The sequence below is a fragment of the Ostrea edulis genome, chromosome 5, assembly GCF_947568905.1.
Source record: "Ostrea edulis chromosome 5, xbOstEdul1.1, whole genome shotgun sequence".
In the NCBI taxonomy this organism is placed as follows: domain Eukaryota; kingdom Metazoa; phylum Mollusca; class Bivalvia; order Ostreida; family Ostreidae; genus Ostrea; species Ostrea edulis.
The window spans coordinates 58,517,152-58,535,059 of record NC_079168.1 but is presented as its reverse complement, the minus strand read 5'-3'; the positions used below and the strand labels follow the sequence as shown (position 1 = coordinate 58,535,059).

The 17,908-nt window shown below is 35.4% G+C and overlaps 1 protein-coding gene and 1 long non-coding RNA gene across 2 annotated transcripts; both read left to right on the top strand.

Annotated features, from left to right (window-relative positions):
- The first annotated feature begins 2,982 nt into the window (after window positions 1-2,982).
- LOC125652423 (uncharacterized) lies at window positions 2,983-6,792 on the top strand. The gene is made up of 3 exons (XR_007361568.2): window positions 2,983-4,766; window positions 4,899-5,203; window positions 6,703-6,792. It is a non-coding gene; the product is annotated as an uncharacterized LOC125652423 (long non-coding RNA).
- A 2,772-nt stretch (window positions 6,793-9,564) lies between these two features.
- On the top strand, window positions 9,565-15,952 carry LOC125651108 (beta-1,3-galactosyltransferase brn-like). Its single transcript, XM_056164943.1, has one exon. The coding sequence runs from the start codon at window positions 12,167-12,169 to the stop codon at window positions 13,310-13,312; it is 1,146 nt and encodes a 381-aa protein (XP_056020918.1). The 5' UTR covers window positions 9,565-12,166; the 3' UTR covers window positions 13,313-15,952.
- Window positions 15,953-17,908: the final 1,956 nt, after the last annotated feature.

Genomic DNA, 17,908 nt, shown 5'->3' with positions numbered 1-17,908 from the left:
ACTAGAATAACAATACATCTACAGGAGGACCATCATCAGCACAACTAGAATAACAATACATCTACAGGAGGACCATCATCAGCACATATACTAGAATAACAATACATCTACAGGAGGACCATCATCAGCACAACTAGAATAACAGTACATCTACAGGAGGATCATCATCAGCACAACTAGAATAACAATACATCTACAGGAGGACCATCATCAGCACAACTAGAATAACAATACATCTACAGGAGGACCATCATCAGCACATATACTAGAATAACAATACATCTACAGGAGGACCATCATCAGCACAACTAGAATAACAATACATCTACAGGAGGACCATCATCAGGACAACTAGAATAACAATACATCTACAGGAGGACCATCATCAGCACAACTAGAATAACAATACATCTACAGGAGGACCATCATCAGGACAACTAGAATAACAATACATCTACAGGAGGACCATCATCAGCACATATACTAGAATAACAATACATCTACAGGAGGATCATCATCAGCACATATACTAGAATAACAATACATCTACAGGAGGATCATCATCAGGACAACTAGAATAACAATACATCTACAGGAGGACCATCAGGACAACTAGAATAACAATACATCTACAGGAGGATCATCATCAGCACAACTAGAATAACAATACATCTACAGGAGGACCATCATCAGCACAACTAGAATAACAGTACATCTACAGGAGGACCATCATCAGGACAACTAGAATAACAATACATCTACAGGAGGACCATCATCAGCACATATACTAGAATAACAATACATCTACAGGAGGACCATCATCATCACAACTAGAATAACAGTACATCTACAGGAGGATCATCATCAGCACAACTAGAATAACAATACATCTACAGGAGGACCATCATCAGCACAACTAGAATAACAATACATCTACAGGAGGACCATCAGGACAACTAGAATAACAATACATCTACAGGAGGACCATCATCAGCACATATACTAGAATAACAATACATCTACAGGAGGACCATCAGGACAACTAGAATAACAATACATCTACAGGAGGATCATCATCAGCACAACTAGAATAACAATACATCTACAGGAGGACCATCATCAGCACAACTAGAATAACAGTACATCTACAGGAGGACCATCATCAGGACAACTAGAATAACAATACATCTACAGGAGGACCATCATCAGCACATATACTAGAATAACAATACATCTACAGGAGGACCATCATCATCACAACTAGAATAACAGTACATCTACAGGAGGATCATCATCAGCACAACTAGAATAACAATACATCTACAGGAGGACCATCATCAGCACAACTAGAATAACAATACATCTACAGGAGGACCATCATCAGCACAACTAGAATAACAATACATCTACAGGAGGACCATCATCAGCACATATACTAGAATAACAATACATCTACAGGAGGACCATCATCAGCACAACTAGAATAACAGTACATCTACAGGAGGACCATCATCAGCACAACTAGAATAACAATACATCTACAGAAGGACCATCATCAGCACAACTAGAATAACAGTACATCTACAGGAGAACCATCATCAGCACAACTAGAATAACAATACATCTACAGGAGGATCATCATCAGCACAACTAGAATAACAATACATCTACAGGAGGATCATCATCAGCACAACTAGAATAACAATACATCTACAGGAGGACCATCATCAGCACAACTAGAATAACAGTACATCTACAGGAGGATCATCAGGACAACTAGAATAACAATACATCTACAGGAGGACGATCATCAGCACATATACTAGAATAACAATACATCTACAGGAGGACCATCATCAGCACAACTAGAATAACAGTACATCTACAGGAGGATCATCATCAGCACAACTAGAATAACAATACATCTACAGGAGGACCATCATCAGCACAACTAGAATAACAATACATCTACAGGAGGACCATCATCAGCACATATACTAGAATAACAATACATCTACAGGAGGACCATCATCAGCACAACTAGAATAACAATACATCTACAGGAGGACCATCATCAGCACATATACTAGAATAACAATACATCTACAGGAGGACCATCATCAGCACAACTAGAATAACAGTACATCTACAGGAGGATCATCATCAGCACAACTAGAATAACAATACATCTACAGGAGGACCATCATCAGCACAACTAGAATAACAATACATCTACAGGAGGACCATCATCAGCACATATACTAGAATAACAATACATCTACAGGAGGACCATCATCAGCACAACTAGAATAACAATACATCTACAGGAGGACCATCATCAGGACAACTAGAATAACAATACATCTACAGGAGGACCATCATCAGCACAACTAGAATAACAATACATCTACAGGAGGACCATCATCAGGACAACTAGAATAACAATACATCTACAGGAGGACCATCATCAGCACATATACTAGAATAACAATACATCTACAGGAGGATCATCATCAGCACATATACTAGAATAACAATACATCTACAGGAGGATCATCATCAGGACAACTAGAATAACAATACATCTACAGGAGGACCATCATCAGCACATATACTAGAATAACAATACATCTACAGGAGGACCATCATCAGCACAACTAGAATAACAGTACATCTACAGGAGGACCATCATCAGGACAACTAGAATAACAGTACATCTACAGGAGAACCATCATCAGCACAACTAGAATAAAAATACATCTACAGGAGGACCATCATCAGCACATATACTAGAATAACAATACATCTACAGGAGGATCATCATCAGCACAACTAGAATAACAATACATCTACAGGAGGATCATCAGGACAACTAGAATAACAATACATCTACAGGAGGACCATCATCAGCACATATACTAGAATAACAATACATCTACAGGAGGACCATCATCAGCACAACTAGAATAACAGTACATCAACAGGAGGATCATCATCAGCACAACTAGAATAACAATACATCTACAGGAGGATCATCATCAGCACAACTAGAATAACAATACATCTACAGGAGGACCATCATCAGCACATATACTACAATAGAATATTCATGCATTTATGGGATAGCCATCTTATGTACACCTGCTGAAGGACCAAAATCTAGAAACGACTGGGGGAAGTACTGAAGGACCAGCATCTACACACCTACAAGAAGATCTTGAGGATCATTATCAGCACAACTACTAGAATAACAATGCAGCTACTAGAGAATCATCACCTTGAGAACTACTGGAGAATCATCGTCAGGACTAGTACTAGAATGTCTAAGCCTCTACTGGAAGACCATCTTATGGAAACCTGTTGAAGGTCCTTCATCTGGAGAATCACCATCTGAACAAGTACTGAAGGACAGTTATTACAGGAGGACCATCATCTGGACAACTACTGGAGAACCAACCTCTGAACAACTACTAGAGGACCATCATCTGGACAACTACTGGAGGACCATCATCTAGACGACTACTGGAGGACCATTGTATAGACGACTACTGGAGGACTATTGTCTAGACGACTACTGGAGGACCATCATCTAGACGACTACTGGAGGACCATTGTCTAGACGACTACTGGAGGACTATTGTCTAGACGACTACTGGAGGACCATCATCTAGACGACTACTGGAGGACCATCGTCTAGACGACTACTGGAGGACCATCATCAGAAAGTCATTGCATCTACACGAGGATCATTATCAGGACTACTTGAAGATTATTTTTGGACAATTGATTGAGGATCCATCATCAGGAGAACTATTAAACATAGGATCTTCATTAAGACAACTACCATAAGATTTTTATTTTGGTCACTACTGATCAACCATCATATGCAGCTATTGAGGAATATCCTCTAGACAAGTAATGAAGATAGTGCATTTAGTGGAAGAGGATTATCTCCTGGACATATATATGAGGATCACTACCATTACAACTTATGATTGAACATTGCCTGGAGAGCTACTTATGAATCATCGAATACTGGTTACGCATGCAGGGTTAACACAGCTAAATGAAAGTTCATTATGTGCAGATCTACTGAAGATTTTATCCTAAACATAATTATACTAAAGACTTCATCTACAAAAATGTATCATTTGATTGAGGATCATTATTCTTGTATCTATAGAAGGAATATCGTTTTGTTATATCAAGAGGATAATCATCTAGATATGCACTAACATCCAACCAAAAAAAAATTAGGATTCTCTTTGTTACATATTCTACTGGATAATCAGCTGTCATTTACTGTAATCTAAAAGTCAGGAACTCATCACCAGGAAATTTAGTAGATGTCTGAACATTTATTTTTAGGACTGATTGTCAGAATATTTACACAAGGATATTTGAAACATTTACTTGATGATCATAATGCACTGGGGATCACTACCTGTGCGTGATTGTGATCTGAACACGTACAGGAGAATCGATGCATTTACTAAATGATGAAAAAAGCATAAACAGATCATCAACTTGAGAATGATCACCAAGAGAATCTTGCATCTACCTTTAATAATCATTTAGTATATCAGCAAGGATTCTGAAAAGTTTATGATGACAAGGCAAGAATCGGGGAATCTTGGATTATATGACCATCAACATTAGTATCTCATCAGGTCATGTAAAGGACTTATACAGATTTTGAAAAGTCAGAACATCTTCCAACAATTTCTGTCAGGAAATCAAGCTGTCAAGAACAATATGCTTCACATGTAAGTACAATGTATTTTGTATGTCCTGCTCAATAAAGTAAACTCTTTTTTTTGTATTCAGCTTGCTTTGATGTTTTATTCTAAGTGATTCAAGATTTTGGGTTTATCAATACTTATTACGTTTCTTGACAGGATTGATGACAGATATTATCCACATATGGGACAACACAAAAAGTCAATAATCAGTAACGGATACAAATCTAAACAACAACATTGAAATCATCATCACGAGGACTGAAAATTCATTGAGAAGTCAAGTTCTGGACAACAGAGTATTGCCATGATCACGTAAATGGGGCATTCAGCTGTATTAATCAAATCGACCTTGGTTTTATTAATCCAGTCGACCTTGGTGTTTGAGCATTTGCACTGCATTGTACTAGCTTCACTTTAAGGAGATGACCTACTACCTGCTCCTCAGAATATTCTTAATTGAGGTCAGTATTAAGATAATGAATGCATGTTTAGCACTTTGTAGGTCACCTGAGTCATTTAAGTCACCTATCGCTATTGGTCTTTGCCCATCATCATTCATTATCAATTGCACATTTTTAACTTCTTGATATCTACCATTCTAATTCTCAAAATTAATGTGAAGCATCTTTGGGACAAAGAAGACATGATTTTTGAATTTCAATACCCCTGCACCCCCGGTGTCTTAAGGTAGGGCCAAAATTGACCAATTTTCAAAAATCTCTACAACTGTAAGGAAAACTAAGTGCATCAAGGTCAAACTTGGCATATAGTGTTTATGTGTAAATATTCTTAAATGCTACTGATACTAAACTCGACCTATTAAAATGGATATTTAAAAGAAGCAGATAATGTTTTACCAAACTTATAAATTTCATGATCCCAGAGGTAGGGATTTTGGCACCAGGTTGGGGCCAAAATGGTCATAGTGATTAAATATGTGCATTAACAAATGAACATTATTAAGCTTCTTGATAATTACCCTTCCAAATCTGGTTTGAAATATCTTTTGGACAAGGGAAACATAGATTTTAAATTTTGGAACTCTTGCATTTCCAGGGCCTTTGGGGCAAGGCAAAACTTTTGAGAATTAACCAATTTTCAAAAATCTTCTATACAACTGCAAATCTGCAAGAAAAATTAAATGCAGTTGCATCCTCCCTGGGGTAGAGGTTCTGAATCCATGGTGGTGCCAAACTTGGTAAAACATTGAAATGACATGCTGTTGACACTATATTGAAACTAAATGGATTTTTAGATGGAGCAAGTCGCCCTTTTCCAAAATTTTACATGATCCTAGAGGTAGAGTTTTAGTTCCAGGATGGGTCCAAAATTATAGTGATTATTGTCTTTATCATCTGAAAGACTTCTTTAGATTTCCTGATGCTGTATAAAAACTTCATGCATGTTTACCGGTAGAAAAAGCAGAAAGGGGTACACAGGGGTGTGATTTTTCCTCTTTTCAGAGGAAATCCTCTGATTTGCTCAATTTTTAAAAAAATGAAACATTCTGGATTTGATCTAAAGTGACAGAAAATTATATTTTTCCAGGTAGGGTGAGGTGTTTTCCTCCCTTTTTGACCAGTTTTCCTCTGATTTCTGAGGAATTCAGTCACATCCCTGGGTACATTAAAATTGTGAATTTCGCAACCCCAGGGTTTTCACTAGGCAGGTCTAAAATAGTCATATGATAGTGTTAATAGATGATGTTATGTGAAGTCTTTCATTAATACGGACACTTTCGAAGAACGCATTTTGTTTAATACTGTCGCTAAATTTTAGAATTTAACTTAGATATTCATAACGGGGAAATTATTGTGGATTTGATAGCCCTTAGAGCTAGTGACACTTTTAACGAATATGCAATTGACCGATAAGGCCTTTGGGCCTCTTGTTGTAATAGTATACTATCGAACATTCTTTTCTACCATTTTGTCATTAATGGTCTACTCTGAATTTACAGGATGAGTGTGGATATACCTGTTTTAACGACCAAGAGAAATTTTCATGTTAAATATATTTTCATTTGAATAAAGCTTGTTGAAAATGTTAACTTTAGTTTTGTTTTCATTTGAAGTCATATGTACAGGGTTAGAAATCAGAATTTCGCTGAGCATTAAATGTACTAGTTTCCATTACAGAAATGACAACTACCAATACGTTAGGCTCTAGTGTTACGATTTACCAATGTTCAAAGAACTTTAAGATGGTTAATTGAATTCTGCGCGCATCAATACGCAATTTTCGATTTGACCTGTAGTTTACTCTTGTGTACGGCAAAATGTGTTTTCGTACACGCGAAGGATACAAATGCTTAGTATTGCCGCGTTCATATTTTAATTGCGGGAAAATACAATTTAGTCAGAAATCTAAAATCACGATCTCTCTTCGTTAAAAGTGTCGATCGTGCGAGGGAGGAAATAAATTCTATTTTCCTATTTAATGACCCAATTCAAACAAATTATCCTTGATATGGTCACTTTAATGTATGCCACCGGCTGATATAAACAAAACTTTCATTCTTGGTTTACATACACGTAGACATCTGGTATATTGTACCTACCTCAGAGGAGCGGATATCTTGGAAATATTGCAGGCAACAGTTGATGCACGCATCAAATGAAAATTGGAGTGCGCATGAATTAATGCTAACAACAATTTAATTTAATGTGTGCAAGCGTTTAGATTTGAAGAGATCTTTAACTGGATTGTTGCGCGCATGAAATTGATATCTTTAAATAATTAAAGATATAAACACGAGGAGGTCCGGACCGCCGCTCCCCCCCCCCTTTTTTTTTTTTTTTTTTGCGGACCAAAAACTTTTTAAGTTCTTCAAGTTTAACGAGACTTTGAGTCAAAATGGTATGTAAGAGGGATACTTGCATGTAATTGTACCATTCAAATTTATCAACAACAGTATATAATTTACGAAATACAGATAAATATAAAATTTACGATATATTCGTCAGATACAAGTATCACTTAGGAATTCTTAAAAAGTATACTAGTATGTAACAAAAGTTTTGTTTTAAGAAGCAGACAATTTAAAAGTGAAAAAGAAGTGCCAGGAAATCCTCAGAATGCAGGATTTTGCACTACTTACTGCAGACCTTCTGAGGGCCTAGGCAGACCCCTAATAAGCTTTTTTTTAAAGCAGATCTGAGTATAACGATAACAATGACTGGAACTTTAGATACAAATAGTAAACACACAAAGCATTTTTCACGTGTAACTATGGTGTCCGGATAGGGCCCATTTTTTACCCTAAGTTGATAATGGGATAGGGCCATATGCAAAAGCGTGTCTACGCGTTAGTCACAACACGCCGTCACGTCAACAAGCGAAGGCGCGTTGATTGTCGGCTCAAAGACGTTGTGACTAACGCGCAGTCAAGCTTTTGCAATTGGCCCTATCCGGACACCATAGTAAACTTTCTAACAACAACAACCCCCCCCCCCCCCCCCCCCCCCCCCCCCCCGATGTTATGTACACACCCCTTCACAAATTCCTGGATCCGCCAATGATACAATTATTTGAGTTCGACGCTCCATAGTTTTGAAATTATCATAATGCCAGTATCCTCTTTTAGTGTAGATTTAATATATGATTTAATGGGAAGCCCCGGGGCCATAATTTGGTTTAATGATGAGAAATACAACTGCTCTATGTGGACCATGAACCTCTTGTTTAAAATTGACGTGGCAAGTATTTATGGAGCGCCAAATTAACATAAACTCAAATAATTGAAGATATCTTCAATTATTTGAAGATATCATCAATTCATTTTATGCGCGCATCTTCAATTCTGAATTATTGCGCGCATTAATTGAATTGATGATGATATCAACAATTGAATTGATGCGCGCTACAATTCAATTAAAAGAGAGCAGTAATTGATATAATGCGCGCATTAAATCAATTGATGAGAGCAATAATTCAATTATTGCTCTCTTCAATTGAATTAATGATATCTTTAATTCATTTGAAGAGAGCAATGATTCTTTTAGAGAGAGAGCAACTATATGATTAAAGATATCTTCAATTCAACATATCCACAATTGAATTAATGATATCTTTAATTGAATTGTTGCTCTTTTTAAAAGAATTGATACGCGCATTAATGCCTTATACAAAAGCATTGTAAATGATTTAAAGATATCTTCAATTGAATTAAAGAGATCATCAAATTATTTATACCGAGCTCTAAATTAATTATTGCGAGCAATATTTCTACTAAATTGATGCTCTCATCAAATGAATTGAAGAGAGCAATAATTGAATTAATGCGCGCATTAATTCAATTAAAGAGAGCAATAATTGAATTGATGATATCTTCAAATAAACAAGGTTGCTTGACATTTCTACAAGTTTTGGGGCAAAAAACATGAATTTGTAAAAATTATCGCAAAAAACTGGAAAAACTCTTCAGATCCGATATAGATGTCCTTGACATTTACAAACAAGTATTTTTTGAACGTATGTAACCCTTTTATTGTATATAAAGTTGTTTGACACATACTAATGATGTCCATGTAATTTGTCAGGCGACTAATGGTCATACAAAATTCATATCGCCAAGGTGAAGGTATCTACAGTGTTCGGTTCTGATGACTTAAACATTTTCAAGGACACTCGATCATAACTTGCACAGCATACCAAAAATATTTAGACTATATAGTAGCCCTCCCCCCTTTACATTTTTTTTTAAATTATTGCCAGATGACCCCTAGGACAGAGCTATTGAATACTGGCTTCTCACCGTTCAGTACGCTTTAAAACATTGTTACAATTTAAAATACACGATTTGCAAATAAATAGAACTAGAAAGGAGTTGCATATTTGATGTTCTTCCCACATTGAAATTTCCTTTATATATATATAAATGCAATGTTTGTATTTTTTAATATTTCATATATCTCCTTGCTTCTATTTAGTGTTGAAGGATCCTTTTGTTGTACATTTAGATACTTGTACATGTATACCCTCAACCCTATTCGGAATCTCGAGATACAGGAATTTTCTCAGCTGGAGTGAGCCTTTCTAGCAGTAATAAAACCTACTTAATCAAACATACAGGATTACTGTAAAGCCCGTAATTCTATCGAGAAAATATTAGCTAGTTTGTTCTGTGGTAAATATGGGGCTTTTAATTATTCAACACCACTTAGGTGTTGAATCCTGCGCACTAAGTCTGCTACCTAAGCATAATCGGCTTCTTTCTAATTGATGACCGCAGAATCTCCAACAACGAAAGCACGTTCCCTCCACAGGTAGGTTTCATTTCACTCTCTAAGATTACGTTTCAACATGATTAGGCTATATAATTTGCATAAGTATCTATGATTTCTATTATAATGTTTAACTCTCTTCATTTCTCAAATATTTTGCTAACAATTAGATATTCTATCTTCATTATAATTCGTGGTTATAAATTTTTTTTGGCTTCCGTAGGATCTCGAATTTACAGCAACAACGAATTATTATTTAACGATATACTTTAAATCATGTATATTTTACAAGATTATATTTTTGCGATCTCGTCCTGATCAAAGTCGCATGATTTTTGCTATCACAACGTATATTATACATATCATTGTCGAGAACTGTATTTTAGCATTCATACAGCCTAGCAAATGCCCACAAAAATAATGTCCATGCGAAAATCTTGAAGTACAACTAAACGAATAGAGACAAACATGAATTAACATTACCAAGTAATGACCAACCAACCACTTTATATCTCCACTTCATATACTTATACATATATCCCAACCCATAACTTTACATCCCCAAATAATGACCAACCCATCACTTTATATCCCCAAGTAATGACCAACCCATCACTTTATATCCCCAAGTAATGTCCAACCCATCACTTTATATCCCCAAGTAATGGTCAACCCATCACTTTATATCTTCAAGTAATGGCCAACCCACCACTTTATATCTTCAAGTAATGGCCAACCCATCACTTTATATCTTCAAGTAATGGTCAACCCATCACTTTATATCTTCAAGTAATGGTCAATCCATCACTTTATATATTCACGTAATGGCCAATCCATCACTTTACATACCCAAGTAATGGCCAACCCATCACTTTATATCCCCAAGTAATGTCCAACCCATCACTTTATATCCCCAAGTAATGGTCAACCCATCACTTTATATCTTCAAGTAATGGCCAACCCACCACTTTATATCTTCAAGTAATGGCCAACCCATCACTTTATATCTTCAAGTAATGGTCAACCCATCACTTTATATCTTCAAGTAATGGTCAACCCATCACTTTATATATTCACGTAATGGCCAATCCATCACTTTACATACCCAAGTAATGGCCAACCCATCACTTTATATCCCCAAGTAATGGCCAACCCATCACTTTATATCCCCAAGTAATGGTCAATCCATCACTTTATATCTTCAAGTAATGGCCAACCCATCACTTTATATCTTCAAGTAATGGTCAACCCATCACTTTATATCTTCAAGTAATGGTTAACCCATCACTTTATATCTTCAAGTAATGATCAACGAACAAGTTTATATCCCCAAGTTATGACCAACCAACCATTTTGTGTCTCAAGTTATGGTCAACCCACCACTTCATGTCCAGAGGAAAAACTGCCCCCCGTGGAAATAATTGATTCGACAATGTTTTCCACGTAATCATTAATTTCATTTTTTTTTAAACATGCATATTCTAACTATGCACTCCTTCATTACGATGGATACTTCAGTATGCATGATTAAGGCGTATGAGAGAGCGAGAGGCAGAGAGAGAGAGAGATATATTCATCAGAAATCTTCGAGATTTGGAATATAGATTTATATTTTCAAACTTAAAGTACCTTGCATATAGAACCATGATATTAATGTTATTATCTATGAACAAATTTCGTGCTAATTCGTGTAATTTGACGTGAGTAATGAATTAGCACTTTGGTGATAGTTTTGCGGGATAGGGGGTGCCTTTTCACCGATGATATATTGAGATTGTTTTGGATTTCAAAAACACAGTGACTTTGTGATCAACTTGACTATTTCTTCTAACGTTATGTACAATGACGTATCTATATATATATATATATAGTAACGTTGTGAACCTTGTTGGTGAAGTTACTGTTTATTTGCGAAAAGGAATCTGACTTTAAAAAGGGTCTTTAGGTTTTTCATGAGAAAATCCAGGGAAAGTTGTATCACATTAACCAGTATTTCTCAGAAATTTATTCAAACACTCTTCATCAAAACAGTAGAAAAATTTACTTTTCAAAAATGAAAAAGATCGACTCCAGCGTTTGATGTTAGGAGCGGGTGTGTCGGGCGACTACATCGGTATTACTTTACAATCAAACTGTTTGTTTGTTGTTGTTGTTTTTTGTTTCAGGATGAGACGAATACTAGAGAAAAAACTGTAGATAATGATGTTTCTGAAACGTAAACACGTCCTCATGGTGAAGCTGACATTTTATCTTCTCTATCTGTATCTTGCGATTTATATTTTCCGAAATCTGCTTCAAGAAAATACACCAAGAGAAGAGTACAAAACTGATCACCTGTACAACGCTAGTCCGCCTTTAGTGAGAACCACGGCCATCTTTCGAAATAAATCTATGGCATTCCAATTACATAAAGAACAGAAAAAGACTGAAAAAAAGTCACATGGAAATTTCCGCAGAAAATTGGGTAAAATCAATTACCACGAGTATCCGCTGGCTGTGGATTTGAGGGTGGTTTTAGACAAGTTACAAAACAAGGAAAGGGTATCCCTGGAGGTAATCAATCCTCATTCTTTTCACTATATCATTAATCCGGAGAAAAAGTGTCTGTCATCAAAAACGTCTCTACTGATTCTAGTGAAATCTGCAGCCGATCATATAGAAAACCGTAATGCCATTAGAAAAACCTGGGGAAATATTACTGATAACACGATAAAAATCGTTTTCCTGATTGGCTCCTCTACATTTGATAGTGACATCATTATAGAAAATGCAATAAATCACGATATAGTCCAGGAAAACTTTATAGATGTGTACTGGAATAACACGTACAAGACAGTAATGGCGTTTAATTGGGCAACGACGTACTGCTCTATGACTCGCCATCTGTTCTTTGTTGATGACGACTATTACGTTAACCTACCTAACCTTCTGTTCTTTCTGCAGCACAATAATAGAGACGTTTCTCTCCTCTCGGGGTATCTTTTACCCATGTCTGCACCTTTTCGTGACAATTCCAGCAAATGGTACGTGTCAGTTGAAGAGTATCCATTCCACAGATATCCGCCATATTTGGCAGGTGGTGCTATTATTGTCTCCATGGATGTTGCGCAACAGTTAGCTGCAGTCTTTCCGTACGTGAAGTACTTGGTAATTGACGATGCATATTTAGGTATTGTTGCATACAAACTTGGAATACGTATTTCGCTTAACGGGAAAATAACTGATAAGCACTGCCAGGACTGGCGCTTGCGCTTGAAGATTGCTTGTCATGGCTTTGGCAACGCCAGTACTCTCCTCCAAACCTGGAAACGTTTGAAAGATACAGCAATCAAAGTTAATATATGAAAATTCATAGCCATTTTATAATGTTGAACCATAATCTTTGTCTTTAAATTTTCTAATGTATTATGAACTTTCTAATTTATTATTATTATTTTTAGATGTTTACGAGTGTATGGAGCCCCAGATCAACATAAACTGAAATATTCAAGTATTCTGCGCAATGATAGAATGCGCGCATCAAATCAATTAATGCTCTCATCGATTGAATTGATGCATGTATATTATTGCGCACATCAATTCAATTAATGGTATCATTAATTCAATCGAATCAATGCGAGCTTTAGGATAAATCGAATTATAGCTCTCTTCAATTGAATCATGAGAGGTGAAGATAACGAACAGTGATCGATCTCATAACTCCTATAAGCAATACAAAGTAGATAGTTGGGCAATCACGGACCCCTGGACACACCAAGGGTGGGATCAGGTGCATAGGAGGAGTAAGCATCCCCTGTCGACATCGCATTAATTCAATTGTTGATATGAATTTAAAGAAAACAACAATTCGCTTATTGCGCACATCAACTCAGCAGAATAATCATTGCAATCAGCAATTCAATCAATGCGCACAATAATTCAGAATTGAAGATACCTATAATTATTTCTAAAAATCTCTAATTGAATCGTTGCGCACATTAATTAAAGATGTTCGCACCTGATATTTGGAGTAATGTCAATTTTTTGGGAAGTGTATTTGTGATTTCTACATTGAAGGAGAATTAGGAAATTAAAAAGAAAAACTGGGGTCGCAACGTTTGTTATTGAGCTATAGTGTTCTAAATATGACCTTTTTGCACTTAAAATTTATTCAATTAAACTTGATTTTTCTGTTAGTGTCAACACAACATAAGCAACACAAATCAATCATTACATAAAATAGATACATAACCATGTCCTCTAACACTACAGATGAAAAAAGAAATTAATACTAGTAAAGGAAATAAATAATAACCTTTTTGCACTTGAGATACGAAAAACTTCATGATATCAAAACTGAGAGTTTAAAAGGACATATTAGGAGTAATGTCAATTTTTAAAATGTTACATAATTTTCAAGGTCCGGTCTTCCAATTTAAAATGCAACTTTAAAAGGTAGGGGTTGGAGACCAAATTTTTGAATTATTGGCGAAATATTGAATTTTTATACAAAATTTCGAGTAAATTAATTAGAACTCTTTTAAGAATCGGTGTTCTGTTTGGAAGAATATATCAACCAAGTTGATAAATTACAACATTTGAACTAGTTCCAAGTCTAAACTACCTGTATCATGAATTATCAAACTGAAATACACGTATAGGGGTATAAAAATAGATGATACATTGGATGAAACAGAAACTGTAATATCATGCAGAATTAGAACGTTTTTATTAGTGAATCCTTCCGCCACAAAATATAGTCCCTGTCAAACCCTTTCAACATTTGAATTGACACAAAAAATTTCAACTGGATAGAGTTCAGCAATAGATGTGTAATATATTTGCACAAATGGGATCAGTATTGAACCAGTGAATACTTAGTTGTAGCTTCCTGTGCAGATGTACTCAAAAGCTCAGGAGCTAACTTCCTTAACGTAGTTCCACACTCCTGTGACGTCATAGGATTTTGCAAAGTCAATGATTTAATGACAGGAACATAAATTTTGTTGGAATCTTTATCAATAGTTATTGTAAAAAATCTTGTTAGCCATAAAATATTTCAAAAGTCTTAATTATATTTGAATAGTCAATGATATGTTTCAAAATATTGAATCCAAGGACAATAACTCTGTTTTCATTAAATTATTTATCAAGTCCATAATGCGATAGATTTCCTTTATTTTTGAAAAAAAAAAAAACATTTTACCAAGGTGATAAGGAATCATTATCTGTGTCTTTTCATGAAATTACATAAATTTTTAATCCCGAGTGATTTTAAATAGCTCAGCTGTATGGTGCCTGACTTGAGTTTTTTTTTTATCGGGGTATACATAATCTGGAAGCTATAGATTTGAAATAATTAAGGAAAGGTGTGGATTTCCCCCCATAAATAACTATAACAGATGTAACTCTACTAATATAAACAGAAAAAATGATATGTAAACCATGCTATAAGCAAAATGCGTCCACATTTATTTGTTTTTTCAACATTTTGGAGAATAACGATTCAATAATTTTGCACATATTATTCTAAAACTTGATGAACATATTGAAAATGACATGTGTTTTAGTTATTGACATGTTTCCCGATAAAAAAAAATGCAATTCCAAAAATATTTTGTTGTTTTCATATTAGAATAACAACAAATAACTGTTTCCAATGAATTTCATCGGGGTACATGACTTTAGTGGTGTATGTAATGAAAATTAATATGGAAATCCTTAACTGTTTTGCCTTTTTTCATTACTCTGAATGTTAAATTATTGATTCCAAACAAAACAATGCTACCTAAACCCGAAAAATCCAGGACTAAGGACCCACCTTAAATGAATTGATAATGGCGCTCCATACGAGTGTTGGATCAAATTAAAACCGTAAGCAATACCGGCTACGGGCTCATAAGAAACATTGGGTTATTGGTATCATATTTTATTTTATTTTTTTAATTCGAAGAAATTGTTCTTGATCAATTAAAATTATGTGTTCTGTAATTCCTAGTAAAATAAAAAAACACACAAAAACAATCTATATTGTTGTCATTGTTCTGCACATGTAAAGTTTCAATTTCACCTTTTATGGTCTTCCAATTGTTACTTATTGAAGTTTAACTTTGACTTAAACTTCAAAGGTTAAATGTCATCTGCAAACCATTTCTTTCCAGTCCATACTTGACCTTTTGACATCAAAACAACGGGACCTCTTTGACATCAGAACATATTGGACCGGTTGCCCTAGCTCAGTGGTAGAGCGTTCGCTTCATAATCGGGAGGTCGTTAAGTTTGAGCCCCGCTTGTGCAATGGCCGCGTCAAACCTAAGGCGTTATAATAGGCAGTGATTGCTCCTTCGCCAAACGCTCGGCAATTGAAAGTAGGAATCACGGGTCTTTCGAATATGACCTTAAAAACCCGAAGTTCCGTGTCGCGGCAGGCTTTAGCACGATAAAGAACCCTCACCTCACTGCTACAGCCCTGAGCGCTAAGCATAGGTCTAACTTTGTGGTATGCACTTCACCTACATGTACATCTGATCTCAATATGAGCAACAACAAAAAATCTCGACGGGATGTAAAAAAAATTCCAACAATCAATCAAAACAACTTGGTCTTTTAATGCTTTAGTGATGGATTTATTATTAAAAGTCATTTAGTATTTTGAGACAACTACTAAAAACCAACATGTTACAGACAGACGGCCTGAATCAATGTCCTCTACATGTACTTTCGTTAAAAAAAAAAAATGCACAAAAGTGCATGTAAATACTTCGCAAAGCACCCCTAGGAATTTATAACTGTACAACCAATTATAAATTTGTTGCCATTGAAATTTCAATAATACAACTTGTCACTGATCTTGTTTTCATATTTTCTTCAACATTTTCAATTAATTAAGAAATAAATTTCATTTTTGAAAAGTGCACGAGTGCATGAACTGCGACCCTCTACTTCCATGGCTGTAGGATTTCCCAGCGGTTAGAATAGATGTACTGTATTTATTAAGATTCATACGCGCATTGTTCATAACTACCGAGCGAACTCGTGAGGAAATGGCTATCATTATACATGGTAAAATGCAAAAACATTGGAAACGTTAATATTTTAAAGACGATAGGTGCCTCCTAGGAATACCATTTTTTTTTTTTACTGTGATGCCGAATTCGAGAGGAGGAAAGGGCCATGACGAACACAATATGTTCCTGTACAACAAATCTGTCACTCGAGTGACTTTAGAAAAATGATATTTGATTGGAGTGAAGCGTATTCACTATGTTTTTATGAAACAGACAATGGTTTTACCCTACATTTAATATAGAGAGTTGTTTTCAGATTGGATTACGTTGCCGAGTCACGTGAAGGTTTGTGATCCACCAAACTTCTCGCATATGTGAAATGTGGCGGATCTGATAGGGCGCAGTGACCAGTAGGTTTTTATTTGGATGGTACCTGTTTCTGTAAATAAGTTGATAATAACACGCATACAGACGTCATAACTTATTTACATGGATTCTACTCACCTTTCCGTTATAGGAAGCCTTTATTTTATATCTCATAGATGAATTTTTACAAGATATATCTTAACGTTTATGAGATATCTTATATACTATATAAGATATCTCATATAATCTCATAAAGGATATAAGATATCTCATAATACTTTAAATGTCTTATAACTTTTTAAAGATTTTACAAAATTTATCAGATATCTTTAGAGAGGAATAATTGTAAAAAGGGCGTGCCACACACTTTCGCCAATATTCCCTCGATCTCTAGCTCTTTGTTTGCAACTATTTTCAACCTCAGATTCCTCCCAAACCTTTAATTCTTGGTCGCTATTGCCGGTCAAACCTTTTTATAAAAAGTTCAATGAAATTTTATACTGCTATATGCAAGATATTTACCGTTAGTTTTGTTCAAGAGCGAGTTTACTCTGCCATGATTATCATGCCGTTTTATGAGATTACTAAT